Here is a 16,820-nt window from a genome sequence, read left to right on the forward strand (position 1 = left end):
ATTTAAGCATCAACAAATGAGTATTACTAAAATGAAATGAACGGAAAAATGTTGATGATTTAAAAAAAAAAAATCTAAACTTTTTTTAGAGGGTATTTGAATTAATTAATGAATATTAGCCTATAAATATTTAAAATTTAAGTTAAAAAAAAATTCTAAGTTTGTCTTATAACAAATGAATATTAGCCTATAAATATTAACATTTTAAGTTAAAAAAAAAAAATCATGAGGTTTAATATGAGTTAGAGCCAAAGGGTATAATACTAACCAATGAGTTATTATTTTTGTAACCCATGAGTGTCGCATCCACTTATTACCGACAAGGCATTCGTAAGCAATGGCTTAACATAACCATTCTTTAACAACGCTCCCTTTGGCTATAAAACAGCCTATGTTCTTTCTATCAATTCTCATAGGGCTTCTTGTTCGAACCATGATCTCTTTGACCATCTGCTTAACTGGAGATTCCCCTCTAATAGAACTATGTTTCCCTGAACCACAAACTACTGTAACGTCCGCTGGAATCACATAATTTCCACTATTCAATCTCTTTCTCATCTCTTCAATCCACATTAACATTATCAAATAAGCTGAACACAAGTGCATTCCATGCAAATCCAATTTAGCCTCTAATGCATTCCACTTCATTGTCTCCTTCAAAACTGAAGATCCAACCAATGCTTCAACCAACATGGCCTCATCTTCACTCAAAATCTTTATCAGTTCTTGAATCGAAATCGGATAAGCTGCATTTGAGTTTTGCATCATTGATATAATTGTAGGACATGAATTCAAGACTGAATTGAAAGTCCTTAATGAGAATGGAATGCCCAAATCCTTCATCTTTTGGAGAAATAATCCCATTTCAGTAAGTGCATTATAAGATCCATAGGATGAAAGAATCATATTTGAACAAACTGTATCAACTTCAAACCCTGAACTTTCCATTTGGACAACACTGCTCTGCATTTCTTCAAACAATCCTAATCTTCCATACCCATAAAGAACACACCTAAACTCAAATACTGATGGCTTCACTCCTTTGCCTCTCATCTCTTCAATCAAATCTTCTGCTTCTATAGGCCTACCCATTTCACATAACCCACTAATCATAGATTTGTAGCCTTGCCTTTTTACATGAACAGAGTTAGAATTATGAACGAGCCGAGTCAAACGAGCAAAATAATCATCAAAACCTCCAACAGAATTCTGTTTGGAGTGAGACTCAACCAAATTGCAATAGAAGAGAGCAAGATCTCGCTCTCTAAGCTGTAATTTAGAAGTTGAATCAGATATTAGAGTTGCTAACTCTTTGTATTGGCCTTGTTTATCAAGCAACGCAGCAAGATTGGCAACTAGCTTTGGGTTCCACTCAAACCACCGTGCTTCTGTGATCTTCAAGTAAAGCTGCCAAAAAAAATGTCCAGATGGGTAAGAGCTTGCTTTTAGTATGGGGAGAGAGAGATTAACTTACGGGGAATGCAAAAGCCGAGAGGTGAGGATAAGACGAGTGAGGAGAAAGGAGATTGGAGAGTGCATCGAGAGCAACAGATTTAGGTGATGCTGCCACAAATTTCTTGATCAAACGGTTGGTGGCTGAGGTATCTCCAGCGGCGGTGGCCAGAGAAGAAAAGAATCGCTGCCCCTGTTTGCTTAAGGCTGAACATTCAAACACCCATTTACTTGACAAATTCTTCAACGGTGCCGGCGGCTGTGAAAGAAACGGTCCTGGTGGTTTTTGGTGGTAGCCGGGGCGGCGGCGCTGCTCCGTCCATGGAGCGTTCAGGGTGAGTAATGTTAGATGATAGCGCACGTGCGCAACCATATGTACTCCAGGAAGAGGGCTTGTTATGGTTGGCCTTGGCCAAGGCTATCTATAGATACTATTGCTTGGGGGCATTTTCTTGTGTGAGCGGTGTATTCTATAATTATTTAGTTAAAATAAAATAAATACTATTTTATTATAAAAAGTAAAATGACTTAATAAAATTTTATAATTTATTACTTTAAAGTTTTGTAAGATGATATTTCTTTTAAAGTAATTAATTATAAAAAATTTATTAATTTAATAAAAAAAATTCTTCACGTAGAAGAGTATATATATAATTTTTTAATAATATTAAAAATATTATAAATAAAATTAAATAAGATATACTTATTTAGCATTTCATATTTAATATCTATTATTTTAATTAAAATTTAAGGTGTTGTGAAAAATATAATAATTTAAGTTATTAAATAAATTTTTTTGTTAAGTTGATAAATTTTTTGTAATTAACTATTTTATGAAAAAAAAATTATTTTACAACAAATTAATGAGATAAATTATAAAATTTTATTAAACCACCTTACTTTTTGTAACAAAATAATTTTACTTTATTTTAAATAAATAACCATAGAATACACCATAATAATAATAATAATAATTCTCTTAAATTTGATAAAATTTATAAATTAGTCTGTATTTTTAAAACTTACTTGTTTAATTTTTAACATTTTAATAAATTTACATATTAGTCTCTATCATTAGAATCACAATTAAATCATCATTAATTTTAGCAAAAATGATCAAAATGATATTCCATAAGGTTTAGAAGAACTTACATATTAGTTCTTGGAATTTAGTGAAACTTACATATCTGTCTATATATTTTTAAAATCTATTTATTTAGTCTTTGACATTTTAATAAACTTACATATTAGTTTATCCGTCCAACTTTTCATCTAAATTACCATTAATTTTTTTAAAAATTATCAACATGCCCTTCATTTATGAATTTCAACATGAAACAAAATAGTTCATGAAGTTTTGATTTATTAATAAAATAGTCCAGATGGGGTAAAATTAAAAATTTTAGTTGTTCCAATTTTACAAATTAAAAATTTGAAACTACATGTTATAATTTTTAGCATAATCAATAGTTAATTTTACAAAATAACTATTAATTACAAAATTAACTATTAATTAATATTGTGAAATTTTACAAAATTAACTATTAATAAATCCTATATAATTTTACAAAATAACTTTTAAATCGCATTTATATTTTATATTATATTGTTAAAATATAAGGATAAATTTATAATTAACAAAAATATAAGGATCTTAAATTAATTAATTCATACATAATAATTATAACTATTTACAAATTAATCCTTATATGTTTATTAATTACAAAAATATAAGGACTTATTTGTAATTAGTTATATTATTTAGGGATCATTTTTCAAAATGAATGGATGATTTTGTAATTAATCAAACTTTTCAAGGACCATAAAGTAATTAATTTATATTTTTAATAATTATAATTTACAAAGGCTAATCTATAAGTTTTGCCAAATTTTGGGGACTAAATTGTTTCAGATAAAAAAAAATAGTATTTTGGTCAATTTTGTTAACACTAATGGCAACTTAATTATGTTTCTAATGGCAATGAGTAATTTATAGATTTATTAAAATGTTAAAAACTAAATAGATGGGTTTTAAAAATATAGAAACTAATATATAAGTTTTGTCAAATTTCAGAATTAAATTGTAATTTACCCTAATAATTTTATGTGTGTTTTATTTTATAGTAGAAATTATTAAATTGATAAAATATAATTACATTTAAGAAAATAAGTTTATAATATTAATTATAAAAAATAATAAAATATTATTTTGAATTAATAATAATGATATTATATTTTCTATTATTAAAATAAATAATTGAATTCATTGTTATTAATTTAACATGATATTTTTTATATTAATTTATAAAAAATATTTTACTTATACAATTTTTAGCTATTAATATTCTTATATAAAATAATTATTTTATAAGAAATAAATTTATGAAATAAAATATTAAAATTTCATGGATTTTAAATTTCTTTATGAAATAAATTAATTTTACTTAACTATAAAAGTCACTCCAAATTAAAATTAATAGCGTAGTTGCTTCTTTTATATATACTAGTATTTTTTTAACATGCGTTATACTTTATTTATATTCGTATACATATTTGTAATTTAACTTTTTTTATATGTAATTTTCTATTAATTTTTATATATAAAATACTACTACTATAATATATTGATTTTTAATAACAAATTTTTAATACAATACGTTTCAAAATTTTTTTATTTAAGAATATAAATAATAAAAAAATTGAAAAAATTTCTTTTCAAGTTCATTTATATTATAGTATAATGTTTGAAATTTTTTATTTGAACATTTTCTAAATAAATATTATGAAAAAGTTCATAAACATTATTTTATAATATTTCAAAATATGTGCATTTTAGTTTCTATTGAAATAATTCTAATATATTATAAGTAAGTATAATTATTATTAAAATAATATTAAAAATTTAATTTATGTTAACTATTGTAATATTAGAATTTGAAATTCTTAGAAATTTAATGGTGGACATTTCATCGCTAAACATTATTAACGAGGATGCTGCATGTCGTCATTTATAAAAGTATTAGTGACGAATTTTGTGTTGCTAAAAAACAATGTTGTATAGATAAACCTCATTAATAAAGTATTAGCGACGGAATTTGTGTCACTAAATGTATTAGCGACAAAGTGATATGGATTAGCGATAAATTTTTTGTTGCTAATATATGTTATTGGCGACAAATCATTTCTCTATCGCTGTAAATTCATTTTTGGTATTTTTGTAAATAATAAAAGTAATGAAAGGCATTTTTGAAAATTCCAAACTCCTCACTTTTACATATTATATAGAATATCGTCACACCTCATGATATGGATTCAAATGATATAAACGTTGGGGCGTCCTCTACTTATGATACGCTATATCGGAGCTTGGGTATAGTGAGAAATATGCAAGGGTGTAGGGCATTCACTGAAAGCGATGCACCATGTAGGCATTCGGGTGTGGTATTAAATGAGCAAGGGTTCCTACATCATGGACGGGTGTGGGTAAAGAAATTAGTCCATAGGACAGATAGTAGAACAGATAGTGGAACCGAACACAAGAAAGGCATAGAGAACAATAGAAGATATCATAAAAGGAGATCAATTAGGAAGGATCAGGATAGGAGGAGAATCAGGATTGGTACTTGGAATGTTGAATCACTTACAGGAAAATTAATGGAGCTTGTGGATACCTTGGAAAGAAGAAGGGTGAATACTGCTTGCATTCAGGAGACTAAATGGGTAGGAGAGAAAAGTAAGAAAGTGGGTAATTCAGGGTACAAACTGTGGTTTACCGGAAAGGAGAGGAATAAGAACGGAGTGGGCATAATCATAGACAAGACATTGAAAGATACTGTAATAGCTATGAAAAGAGTAGGAGATAAAATTATACTAGTAAAACTAGTACTAGAAGGAGAAATAATAAATATAGTTAGTGCTTATGCCTTACAAATAGGACTAGAGAGTGAGAGTAAATAAATGTTTTGGGAAGATATGGATGATCTAATGCAAAGCATACCGAATGAAGAAAATATGTTCATCGGTGGAGATTTGAATGGACATGTAGAAAGTGATAGGCAAGGTTATGAGAATGTTCATGGAGGTTTTGGTTTTGGCAGCCGAAATGAGGAGGAAAAAAGCATCCTGGATTTTGTTATGGCATACGACCTAATACTAGTAAATACCTACTTTATAAAAAGAGAGTCACATTTAGTGACTTTTAAAAGTGGGCAATATAGAAGTCAAATTGACTTCCTCTTAACCAGGAAGACAAATAGAGCTCTATGCAAGGATTGCAAGGTCATTCCAGGAGAGGCTTTAACAAGTCAACATCGGTTAGTGGTCTTGAATGTCAAGTTTAGGAACGATTCAAGTAAGGTTAGAAGAAATAGTATAGCTCGAGCAAAGTGGTAGGAGTTAAAAGGAGTAAAGCAAGTGAAGTTCGAAAATGAGCTGCTCATGTCCGAAGCATGGAAGCTGGATGTGAAGACCAATGATATGTGGATACAGATGGCATCAAAGATTAGAGAAGTAGCTAAAAAAGTACTTGGAGAGTCTAAAAGATATGGACCATCCTCAAAAGAGAGATGGTGGTGGAATGAGGAAGTACAAAAGGCAGTGAAGAAAAAGAGGGAATGGTATAAGAAATTACCTAAGTGTGATAATAATGAGGCATATGAACAGTACAAGATGGTAAGGAAAGAGGCAAAAAAGGCAATTAGTTAAACAAGACCGCAGGCTTTTGAAAAGTTATATGAGAAACTTGGAACTAAAGAAGGAGAGAAAGATATTTATAGATTAGCAAGGAGGCGAGAAAAGAAATGTCAAGATCTCAATCAAGTTAGGTGCATTAAGGATAAAGAAGGAAAAGTTTTGGTGAAAGATGAGTATATTAAAGAAAGATAGAGAAATTATTTTAATGATCTCTTTAACAATAGTCAAAGTGGTAATAGCGTGAATATAGACTACAGAGCAATAGAAAAAAATATGAATTATACTAGAATGATTAGATTTTTAGAAGTAAAGGAGGCACTTAAGAGAATGAAAGTGGGTAAAGCCTATGGACCCGATGTAATACCAATTGAAGTGTGAAAGTATTTGGGAGATATGTTTAACTAAATTATTTAATAAGATTCTAAACTCAAAGAAAATGCCTGAGGAATGGAGGAGGAGTATTTTAGTACCTATTTTTAAAAATAAGAGAGACATACAGAGTTGCTCAAACTATAGGAGAATTAAACTCATGAGCCATACTATGAAGTTGTGAGAGAGAGTTATAAATATCGACTACGTCATGACACTTCTATCTCTTCCAATCAATTTGGCTTTATGCCTGGTCGTTTAATTATGGAAGTGATCTTTCTCATTAGAAGCTTGATGGAGAAATATAGAGATGTGAAGAAAGATCTACACATAATTTTTATCGATTTAGAGAAAGCTTATGATAGTGTTCCAAGAGATGTCTTATGGAGAGTGTTAGAACAAAAAAGAGTATCTATTATGTACATACAACTGTTGAAAGATATGTATGAAGGAGCAACTATTATTGTGCGCACAAGAGATTTTCCTATACCAAGGTTCAGTTGTAAGCCCTTACCTTTTTACATTAGTTTTAGATAAATTGATGAAATATGTACAAGAGAGTATCCCTTGGTGCATGATGTTAGCAGATATAGTTTTAATAGATGAGACGCGAGAAGGAGTCAATAGAAAGCTAGAGATTTGGAAAAGTACTCTAGAGTCAAAGGGTTTTAAGTTAAGTAGAACGAAGACAGAATACATGCATTGCAAGTTCAGTGAAGGCTGAACTAGTGATAGGGAAGGAGTTCGTTTGGATGGAGTGGTACTGCCCCAAAGTAATCACTTTAAATATCAGCTCAATCCTTTAAGTAGATGGGGGATGTGAGGAGGATGTTAATCATAGAATTAAAGCCGGATGGTTGAAGTGGAGAAGTGCCACGGGAGTTTTATGTGATCGTAATATTCTCAATAAGTTGAAAGGAAAATTTTACCGTACAGTCATACGACTGGCCATATTATATGGTAGTGAGTGTTGGGCACTGAAGGAGTCGTATGTGTCTAAGATAATAGTTGCGGAGATGAGAATGTTAAGGTGGATGAGTGGTCATATTAGACTAGATAAAGTCCATAATGAGAGTATTAGAGAAAAGGTAGGAGTGGTGCCAATTGAGGATAAGTTGAGAGAAGGAAGATTGAGGTGGTTTGGTCATGTGAAGCGTAGACATACGGAAGCTCCAGTTAGACAAGTAGAGCACATTAAGTTAGAGGATAGAAAGAAAAGAAGGGGTATACCGAAACTGACTTGGAGGAGAGTAACACAATACGACCTTAAAGCATTACACATTTCCAAGATTTAACCCAAAATCATTTAGAATCGAGAAAGAGAATCCATATAGGCAACCCCAAATTCTTGGGATAAAGGCTTAGTTGAGTTGAGTTGAGTATAAATAAATATTTTGAATTATAAAATTTTAATTAAGTAAAATTTAAATACAAATAAGATTAAAAATTTTAAATTTATTTAAACTCTAAAATTAATTAAATAATAAAAAATCATATAGGTATAAATAATAAAATAAATGATGGGAAATCCATATGTCCCCTCCTTTATATATTTATTACTAATTTTTTTCTGTAACATGCATTGCACGTTAGACTTGTGATTTAATTTTCTGTTAATTTTTATATATGATATAATATTATTATGGTATTATAAATATTACATTTAATTATTTAAATTAAAATATTAATTTTATTTTATTTTAATTAATTACATACATAAAATATTTATTAATTTAAGAATTAGTATTTTTTTGTTGGGTCATATTTTTATGAATCTTATGTGTTATTTTATTAGTATATAATATTAACTTAATTATCAACTTAAAGGTAATATAATAAAAAAATATAATAATAAGTTTTAAAAATATAAATGGATGAATATGTTTAAAAATTAAAATAAATTAATAATAAATGCAAGTTGGTTCATTGAATTAAATTTGTTCAAATATTGTTATTTTACTTTCTTTTTTAAAAAATAAGTTTGATTTATCTATTTTTTTCATAATTTAAAATAATATTTAAAATAATATTAACTTACATAATGAGGTTGTATAGCTAGATTAATATGATTTAAAAAATGAAAATTTTAAAAAGTATTTTGTAATTTAGTGCATTAGCATTATAAAATTGATGTGTTGAAATTTTATATTATCATATTATTTAATACAAATCATTTTAAAACTTATTTAATATATTATTTAATATATTTAAAAAGTTAATTATGATATATGTTATAAATACATTATAGAATATAAATATAAATTTAAATATAATTAATACTCTTAAGTAGTGAAATTTTTTTCCTCCTTTTTCCTTTTTGTATCTTCTTCTCATTTTTAAAATTAACATTGGGAGGAGTATAACATCTCACATAAATATATGCAAAGATATAATTAGATTTTCTTTTAACGTTATGGTTAAAATTAACCGCTAGTTAAGATTGACTAATAAATTAAAAAATAAAAATTATGTTCATGCAGATAAGGATATTAATAAATTATAATTAATCTACATTTCAACTAAGTAGACTTAATAAAATTAAAATCTTAAACCATCACACGTAAAATGTGCTTTTTTATGTAAAGATAATGTTAATCATCCCAAATATTATTGGATGTATCAATATTAAATATGAAAAAAAAAATGAAAATCAATCTATCTTTTCCTATATAAATATCATTGAATTTGTAAGGATATCATTCGATATTGACAGTAATAACAAAATCTTAGTGATCACATTCACGTATAACTATCCTCATAAGAATAATATTTGTGATATACAAAAATGAAAAAAAAAATTTAATGACCTATAAATAGATTTTACTCATTAGAGAAAAAAAGACATGCACAAAAATGTGATAAGAAAAGAAAAAAAAATCTTATTATATGTCAAAGTTAATTAGGGTTGGGTCGTATCCCGTAAAAATAGAGTGTTTAAATGTAAAAATATATTTATGACTAATATTTAAAAAAATAGCTATAAGATTATAATAAATAAAATATTTGTTATGGAGTAAGATTATTCATATCCATTTATACAAATAAAAATTTTTATTTAATTAACTAGGTTATTCATATCCATTGATATAAATCAAAATTTTTATTTAATTTATCGTTAATTTTTAATGATAATTTTATAATTATGTTATTCAAATAGTAATTTTATAATTTAATATTATAAATATGTAAGTATTTAAAATAATTAAAAAATAAATTAGTGAAAGTGAAATTTGGTATTTAAGATTATTTATTAATTTTATTAGAATAAACTAAATAATTTTTAATGAATTAATAATACTTATAGAATTAAGAATATGAGATTATAATATGACTTTTGGTATAAGTAAAATTACTATTAAAATAATTTGAAAATTTTAATTTATGTTAATTAGTAATTAAATAGATTTAGTGATGAATAAATCATTGTTAAAAGTTATTAACAACGAATTTGCATAGAAAAACTACTCATTATTTAAATATTAACAACAGATAAGTTATAGTTAAAAAGTATTAGCAATGAATTTATATAAAATAGTTTCTCATTGCTGAAAGTATTAACAATGGATATGTCTTCATTAAAATTATTAGCGATAAATTTATATATTATTGAAAGTATTAATAACAGATATTTTGCTATTAAAATAATTTGAAAATTTTAATTTATGTTAATTAGTTTTAGTGATGAATAAGTCATTGTTAAAAGTTATTAACAACGAATTTGCATAGAAAAACTACTCATTATTTAAATATTAACAACAGATAAGTTATAGTTAAAAAGTATTAGCAATGAATTTATATAAAATAATTTCTCATTGCTAAAAATATTAGCAACGGATATATTTTCGTTGAAATTATTAACGACAAATTTATATATTATTGAAAGTATTGTAACAGATATTTTGTCGCTAAAGATAATTAAAGGCGGACTTTTTGATGTTATTTATGTTATTAGCAGTGAACAATACAACTGTCACCATAGAATTTTTTTTTTAGTTTTTTTATAAATAATATAAATAATAAAAGGGTATTTTGGACAATGCCAATATTCCCCTCCCTTCCTTATATGTGTGTGTGGGGGGCATTTTGGAGTAGGATAGGATCATAATGGCAATAGAATTGGAGCAAGATAATATTTCTCTGTTTTATCACTTAGATTGAAAACATACTTTTCTTGAAAAATATCATTGCATAATGTTAAAAAATATTTTAAAAAATTTAATATAAAAATAAATTTTAATAATTCATAATTAATATATTTAAAATAATATTTTTTATGCACATATTTTGCCATTTCTTTTCCCATAAAAATTGAGATGAAGATGCGGAAACAAGTGAAAAATATGTTTTTTATGTATAATTTTAATTATTATATATATATATATATATTAAATTTTAAATATTATTAATTCATAATAAAAAATGAAACTGAATGACATATTTTTAAAATATATAAATATAATAAAAATATTATAAATGTATTTTTTTAAAAAAATACATTTCTTAACAAAAATATTAAAACACCAAAGCGTGTTTTCAATAAAACAAAGCCAAATTAATTATATTATTTCAACATTTTTATAATTTTTTTTTAAATTACCATGCCACTCCAGAAATACAAAGAATACAATTTTCACCTTAAAGCATTGTTACTTCGTTAATACAAAAACATAGAAGGCGACAAAAGCGTAAATATATTTTGAACTCGACAGCAAATATTCATAGGGTAAATTATTATTTAATTTTTATATTTTAATAAAATTAATTATTTAATTTTTATATTTTAAAAAATATATTATTTAGTCTATTTATTTTACTTTTATTAAATTATTTAGTCACTTAGTCAATTTTTTGTTAGTCAATATTAGTCAAACTATAAATTAGTCTGTCTATTTTAATAAAACTAATTAGTTATTCTTTACATTTTAGAAAAACACATTAGTTAGTCTCTGTAATTTAACTCTGTTAATTATTTAATCTCATAATTATTTTTTACATCTGAACTACCTTAATCATCTTTCCTTTTTTTCTTTCTTATCTTCTATTATTTTTCTCTCTTTCCATGTTTCTTCTTCTCTGCACCGACACCTTTCTATCCCATATTCTCTCTTTGTTTTTATCTGTTAATGAAAATGATACAGATTTTTTACACAAAAAAATTAATCAATTTTCTTAAATTTCTAAGTAATCAAGAAAATTATTTCTTAGTAGAGAAATACAAAAATAATGTCCAAAGAATTAAAAATTTTAAAAATATATATATAAATTCAGATTTAATCTCCATATAGTAAAATTTTTATTTTTATCAAATAATATAATTTTCATTGTTTTAACTCATAACTATAATAATATTATTATATTATTTATGGCATAACTAATAATATTTATTTTTAAAATTTTATTATTATAATATTTTCCCATGGGTAATACAAATTATTTATAATTTTTAGTTTGATGAAATATTTTCTTTCTTATTATTTAAATCGATTGAAGAAAAAATTAAGTTAATAATTATTTTATTTTTTAATTATATGTTTAAGTCTGAGTTTCCATAAGTCTTAAATTATAAATCCTCTACCACTTTTTCTTTTATGCAATTCTTTTCCCTTTATCTAAATATTTGAAAAAATTATTATTTAGTCTCTATATTTTACTTCTGTTAAACTATTTAATCCATCAACAAATTTTCCATTAATTAGTACTAGTCAAATTACTAGTTAATCCCTCTATTTTAAATAAATTAATTAGTTGATCTTTATATTTTAAAAAATACTACTATTTAATCTCTCTATTTTAGTGAAATTAATTGATTAGTCATTTATTTTTAAAAAATACAATATTTTGAAAAACATATTCTGATAAAAATATAAATTTTGAAATGAGAAGACTAAATTTGAGTTTATATATATATATATTTAAAATGTTCAAGTATTTTCATCTTCCTTGGACATTATTTTTGTATTTTCTCTACTGATAAATAATTTTTCTTGATTACTTAAAAATCTAAGAAAATTGATTGACATTTTTGTGTAAACAGTTTATACCATTTTTATGAAAAGTTAAAAATAGAGAGAATGAGGGGAGAAAAGTGTGAGTGTAGAGGAAAAGAGTATAAGTGTAGAGGAGAAGAAATGTGGAAATAGAAAAATAAGGGAGGATGAGATATAAATAAGGGGGAGATGATTATGATAATTTTTTTTTTGTTCTCTTTATTAGGTTATTTAAATATTTGATGATAAGGACAGTTTATGTATAAAAAATAATTATGGGACTATATAGTTAATAAAACTAAATTACAGGGACTAAATAATTAGTTTTCACAAAAATAAATGGACTACATAGTAATTTGGCTGGTATTGACTAACAAAAAAATTAAGAAAAGAACTAAATAATTTAATAGAAGTAAAATATAGAGACTAAATAGCATATTTTTCAAATATAATTTCAAATAATTAATTTTATTAAAATACAGAAACTAAATAGCCCTAAATATTTTTCTAACCATTTGTATTTATAAATATAATATATAGATATAGTCTAAGATAAACTAAATTAAAAATATTATTTCATATAATTGATGAAAAGTGAAAAATACACATGAAAAAGGGTTATTTCCAAACATTGTCAATAATAATAATAATAAGAAGAAGAATTTGTGCCTTCGACAACCATTTGTCAGATGGTACTTGGGTGAGTTTTGAAGGAACGGAAGCGTGAAAAACATAAGATTATACCATTGAATTCAAAAATTTTCACCTAGGGTCACATGCACCATGCAAGATTTATTTTTATCTATTTGATTTCAATGATAAACAACATATTAAAACTCTTTTAATATGTTTTTTGGATCTGTATTTGCCATTTAAGATTTTAAAATTAATCAGATTAATTTTAGAACCCTAGATTAAATCAAGAACGATTACACTAACCTCTTGATGTGCTGCAGCGTGTCTGCGCCTTTGAGATTCGTCTTCAGGACACCAGATGTTGTCTCTCTAGCTTGTCCATACCAAGAACACCTATGACAGCCCTTGAACAGCTTCTAAAGCCTTTTCTATTAATTAGAAATTCAAGTTCTGCCTTTTAAGATATTAGAGATGTAAACAGGACACTAGAAACAATTTCTAGCGTTCTTAATTCAAGAGATTGATGGCTAATCTCTTTGAATTGATGAGAGATGAAGAGAAATAGCTGGAGAGGCTCAAAGTGGCGCGACAATTGAGAGGAGAGGCTGCTGGTTATGTTTTCTTTTCATAACCACACTTGAATAGCTAGGTTAACACATTAAACCCTAGCCACATGTCACCTTTTGATTAGCTCTAGGTTTAAGTGATCCAATCACATTGTGCCAAGTGTCAAACCTATATTTAATCTTGATTTTAATCATCTTACATGATTAAAAAACATTTGGCAAGCTTATGTGTTATGCCATGTGTCACCATCTCATGGTGCCACGTGTCACTCGTGAAATGACCAAAATGCCCTCTGTGTCTTAATTTTGAGTTCTTAACCCAAAATAATTATTTTCTTCTTCTAATTAATTTATATCAAATATAAATTAATTAATTAATCTCTATTAATTAATTTCTCATCAATTAAATTCATATTTAAACACTTTAAATATAAATTTAATTTATACTACACATCCAATAATCTAGATTTGGTTTCAAGTCATGCTAGGGACCTTGCAATTTAATTGCAAACCAAATCTATTTAATTAATCAATTAAACTCTTTAATTAATTAATTAAATCATATTTAAATAGGTGATAACTTGTGTATGTGTGTGACTTACTAGGCTCATCACTAATTGGCAATGAGACATGATATCAACTCTTAATTCATCAGAACTCTTTCTCACCATAAATGATTTCTCTAAATCATTTTATGAACCTCATAGACCATGGTTAACACCTAGCATAGCATGCCATGGCCACCCAATTAGTAATAAGATTTACCTTAAATGAACCTATAATCATATGTTACCATGCACTAGAATCTCTCTGCTACAAAATCCCAACTCAAATTTGAGTCATGGTTTATGTCAAACTCCATTTGCTATGAATATTATGTTCTCTTTTAATTCCAGTTCTTGATTAAAAGATTTTCTCATCCAAACTCTTTTACGAATAAATCTATCTGTCACCTTGGGAACTTGAAACATCAAGAACAATTAAATGAACATAGGATTTTATATCTATTTACTTAGAGAGCAGATTCCTTCTTGATCAACACCTACCTCCATATATAACTAGCAGGAGCCAACACATGCCCATATACCCATACATAGTACAAGTATGAAAGCAGTATCAAACTCAAACTACCTATATACAAGATAACTATGCTATCTCAAGTCTAAAGATTATATGCACTTATATGATTTATGACAAAACATTGACAAGAGTAAACTCCATGTGCTTGTCATAAGTGTCACTGGTTCGGCCTACTTATCATTTATAAGTGCCTATCAAGTTTGTTATATGGCATGAGACTCACCATTCCATCTTATTTATATCTCATATAAATAACTTGGGAACAAACATGAATACAATCTTTCTGGATAAGTCATGTCCTTATTATGAAGTATCCTCGATTGTGAACCTATTTATGATACTTTGTGCTAGAAATATTGTCACTCATATTCTTAACAACTTAAGAATAATATTTCTAACAAAATATCAATGGACCTTTTCTATTACACATAAATATATTATGTAAACGGAAAAGTGGAAATGCCTTTTATTATTAAAAATATGTACAAGATACATACTAAATGATATGCTCTAGGGCATACTACTAACAATCTCCCACTAGCACTAGAGCCATTCATTACAATATCTTAGACCTATCTTCTCAAGATGTCAGTCTAAGCGAGTCTGTGACATAGGCTTAGTGAATGGATCGGTGGATTTTCAGTGATGCTATTTTCTGCATGGCTACATCGCCTCGCCCAACTATTTCTCGATAATGTGGTAGCGCCTTTCTATGTGTTTGGATTTACGGTGAGACCTTGGTTCCTTAGCCTTTGTATGATCGCTCCATTGTTGTCACGTGTAATGGAACTAGCGACTCAAAGGAAGGAACTACGTAAGTTACATCACGAACTTCTTCATCCAAACGACTTCTTTTGCGACATCGATGCGAATATACTCGACCTCGATGAGTGGAATCTGCGATGCGTGCTCTGTTTGGAACTCTTCCAAGATCGCACCTCCATTACAAATGAACACATATCCAGAGGTAGACTTTCTATCATCGATATCGATTGGAAATCGTAATCGGTATAACCATCCAATTGCAAGTCTCCACCTCCATAAATCAAGAATAAATCCTTAGTTCTTCTCAAGTACTTAAGGATATTCTTGTGACTATCGATGTTCTAAACACGGATTGGATTGATACCGCTAGTCAAACTAACGAGATATGCGATATCAGGCCTAGTACACAACATTGCATACATTAAACTTCCAATAGCCAAGCATATGGAATCTGGCCATCTTATCTCTTTCTTGGTGTCTTTGGAGACATCTCTTTAGAAAGGTGGATACCATGTCTTCTTGGTAACAATCCTCTCTTGGAATCAAGCATGTTAAACCTCTTTAACACCTTTTCCAAGTATAGACTTTGGGATAAACCAATTATTCTTTTCGCTCTATCTCTATAGATGCGAATCCCAAGAATATAGGTTGCCTCCCTAAGTCTAACATGGAGAATGTATTTGACAACCATACCATTATTTTCGTCAACATACATGACAAATTACCCATAAACTGTATGTCATCCACATATAAGATAAGGAAAGTGATAGCACTGTCACTAACCTTCTTATATACACATGGCTCATCCTCATTTTTGATAAAACCAAAGGATTTAATGGCTTCATCAAAACGGATGTTCCAACTCCTCGAAGCTTGTTTCAACCCATAAATAGATCGCTTTAGCTTGCATACCTTGGAACCATCTTGGGATTCAAATCCCTTAGGTTGTTCCATGCAAATGTTTTCTTCAATGTATCCATAGAGAAAAGCTGTTTTGACATCCATCTGCCAAATCTCATAATCATAGTACGCAGCTATTGCTAATAAAATCCTAATTGATTTAAGCATGGCAAAGCAGAAAGTCTCCTCATAGTCGAGTCCTTGCCTTTGGCGAAACCCTTTCGCTACTAGCCTTGCCTTATAGGTCTCTACCTTTCCATCAGAACCAATTTTCTTCTTGAAAACCCATTTGTTTCCTATAGGTACAATACCTTCAGGTGGGTCAACAAGATCCCAAACTTGATTCTTATACATGGAATCAATCTCGGATTTC

At 27.4% G+C, this 16,820-nt stretch overlaps 1 protein-coding gene across 1 annotated transcript; it reads right to left on the minus strand.

Moving 5' to 3' along the window:
• Positions 1 to 258: 258 nt before the first annotated feature.
• Positions 259 to 1,905, minus strand: LOC110669374 (pentatricopeptide repeat-containing protein At2g17033). The gene is made up of 2 exons (XM_021831018.2): positions 1,475 to 1,905; positions 259 to 1,407 (listed from the first exon to the last, which is right to left on the minus strand). The coding sequence occupies exons 1-2, from the start codon at positions 1,823 to 1,825 to the stop codon at positions 343 to 345; spliced, it is 1,416 nt and encodes a 471-aa protein (XP_021686710.2). The 5' UTR covers positions 1,826 to 1,905; the 3' UTR covers positions 259 to 342.
• Between the last annotated feature and the right edge of the window lie 14,915 nt (positions 1,906 to 16,820).

The sequence above is a fragment of the Hevea brasiliensis genome, chromosome 1 (genome assembly GCF_030052815.1).
Source record: "Hevea brasiliensis isolate MT/VB/25A 57/8 chromosome 1, ASM3005281v1, whole genome shotgun sequence".
Lineage (NCBI taxonomy): Eukaryota > Viridiplantae > Streptophyta > Magnoliopsida > Malpighiales > Euphorbiaceae > Hevea > Hevea brasiliensis.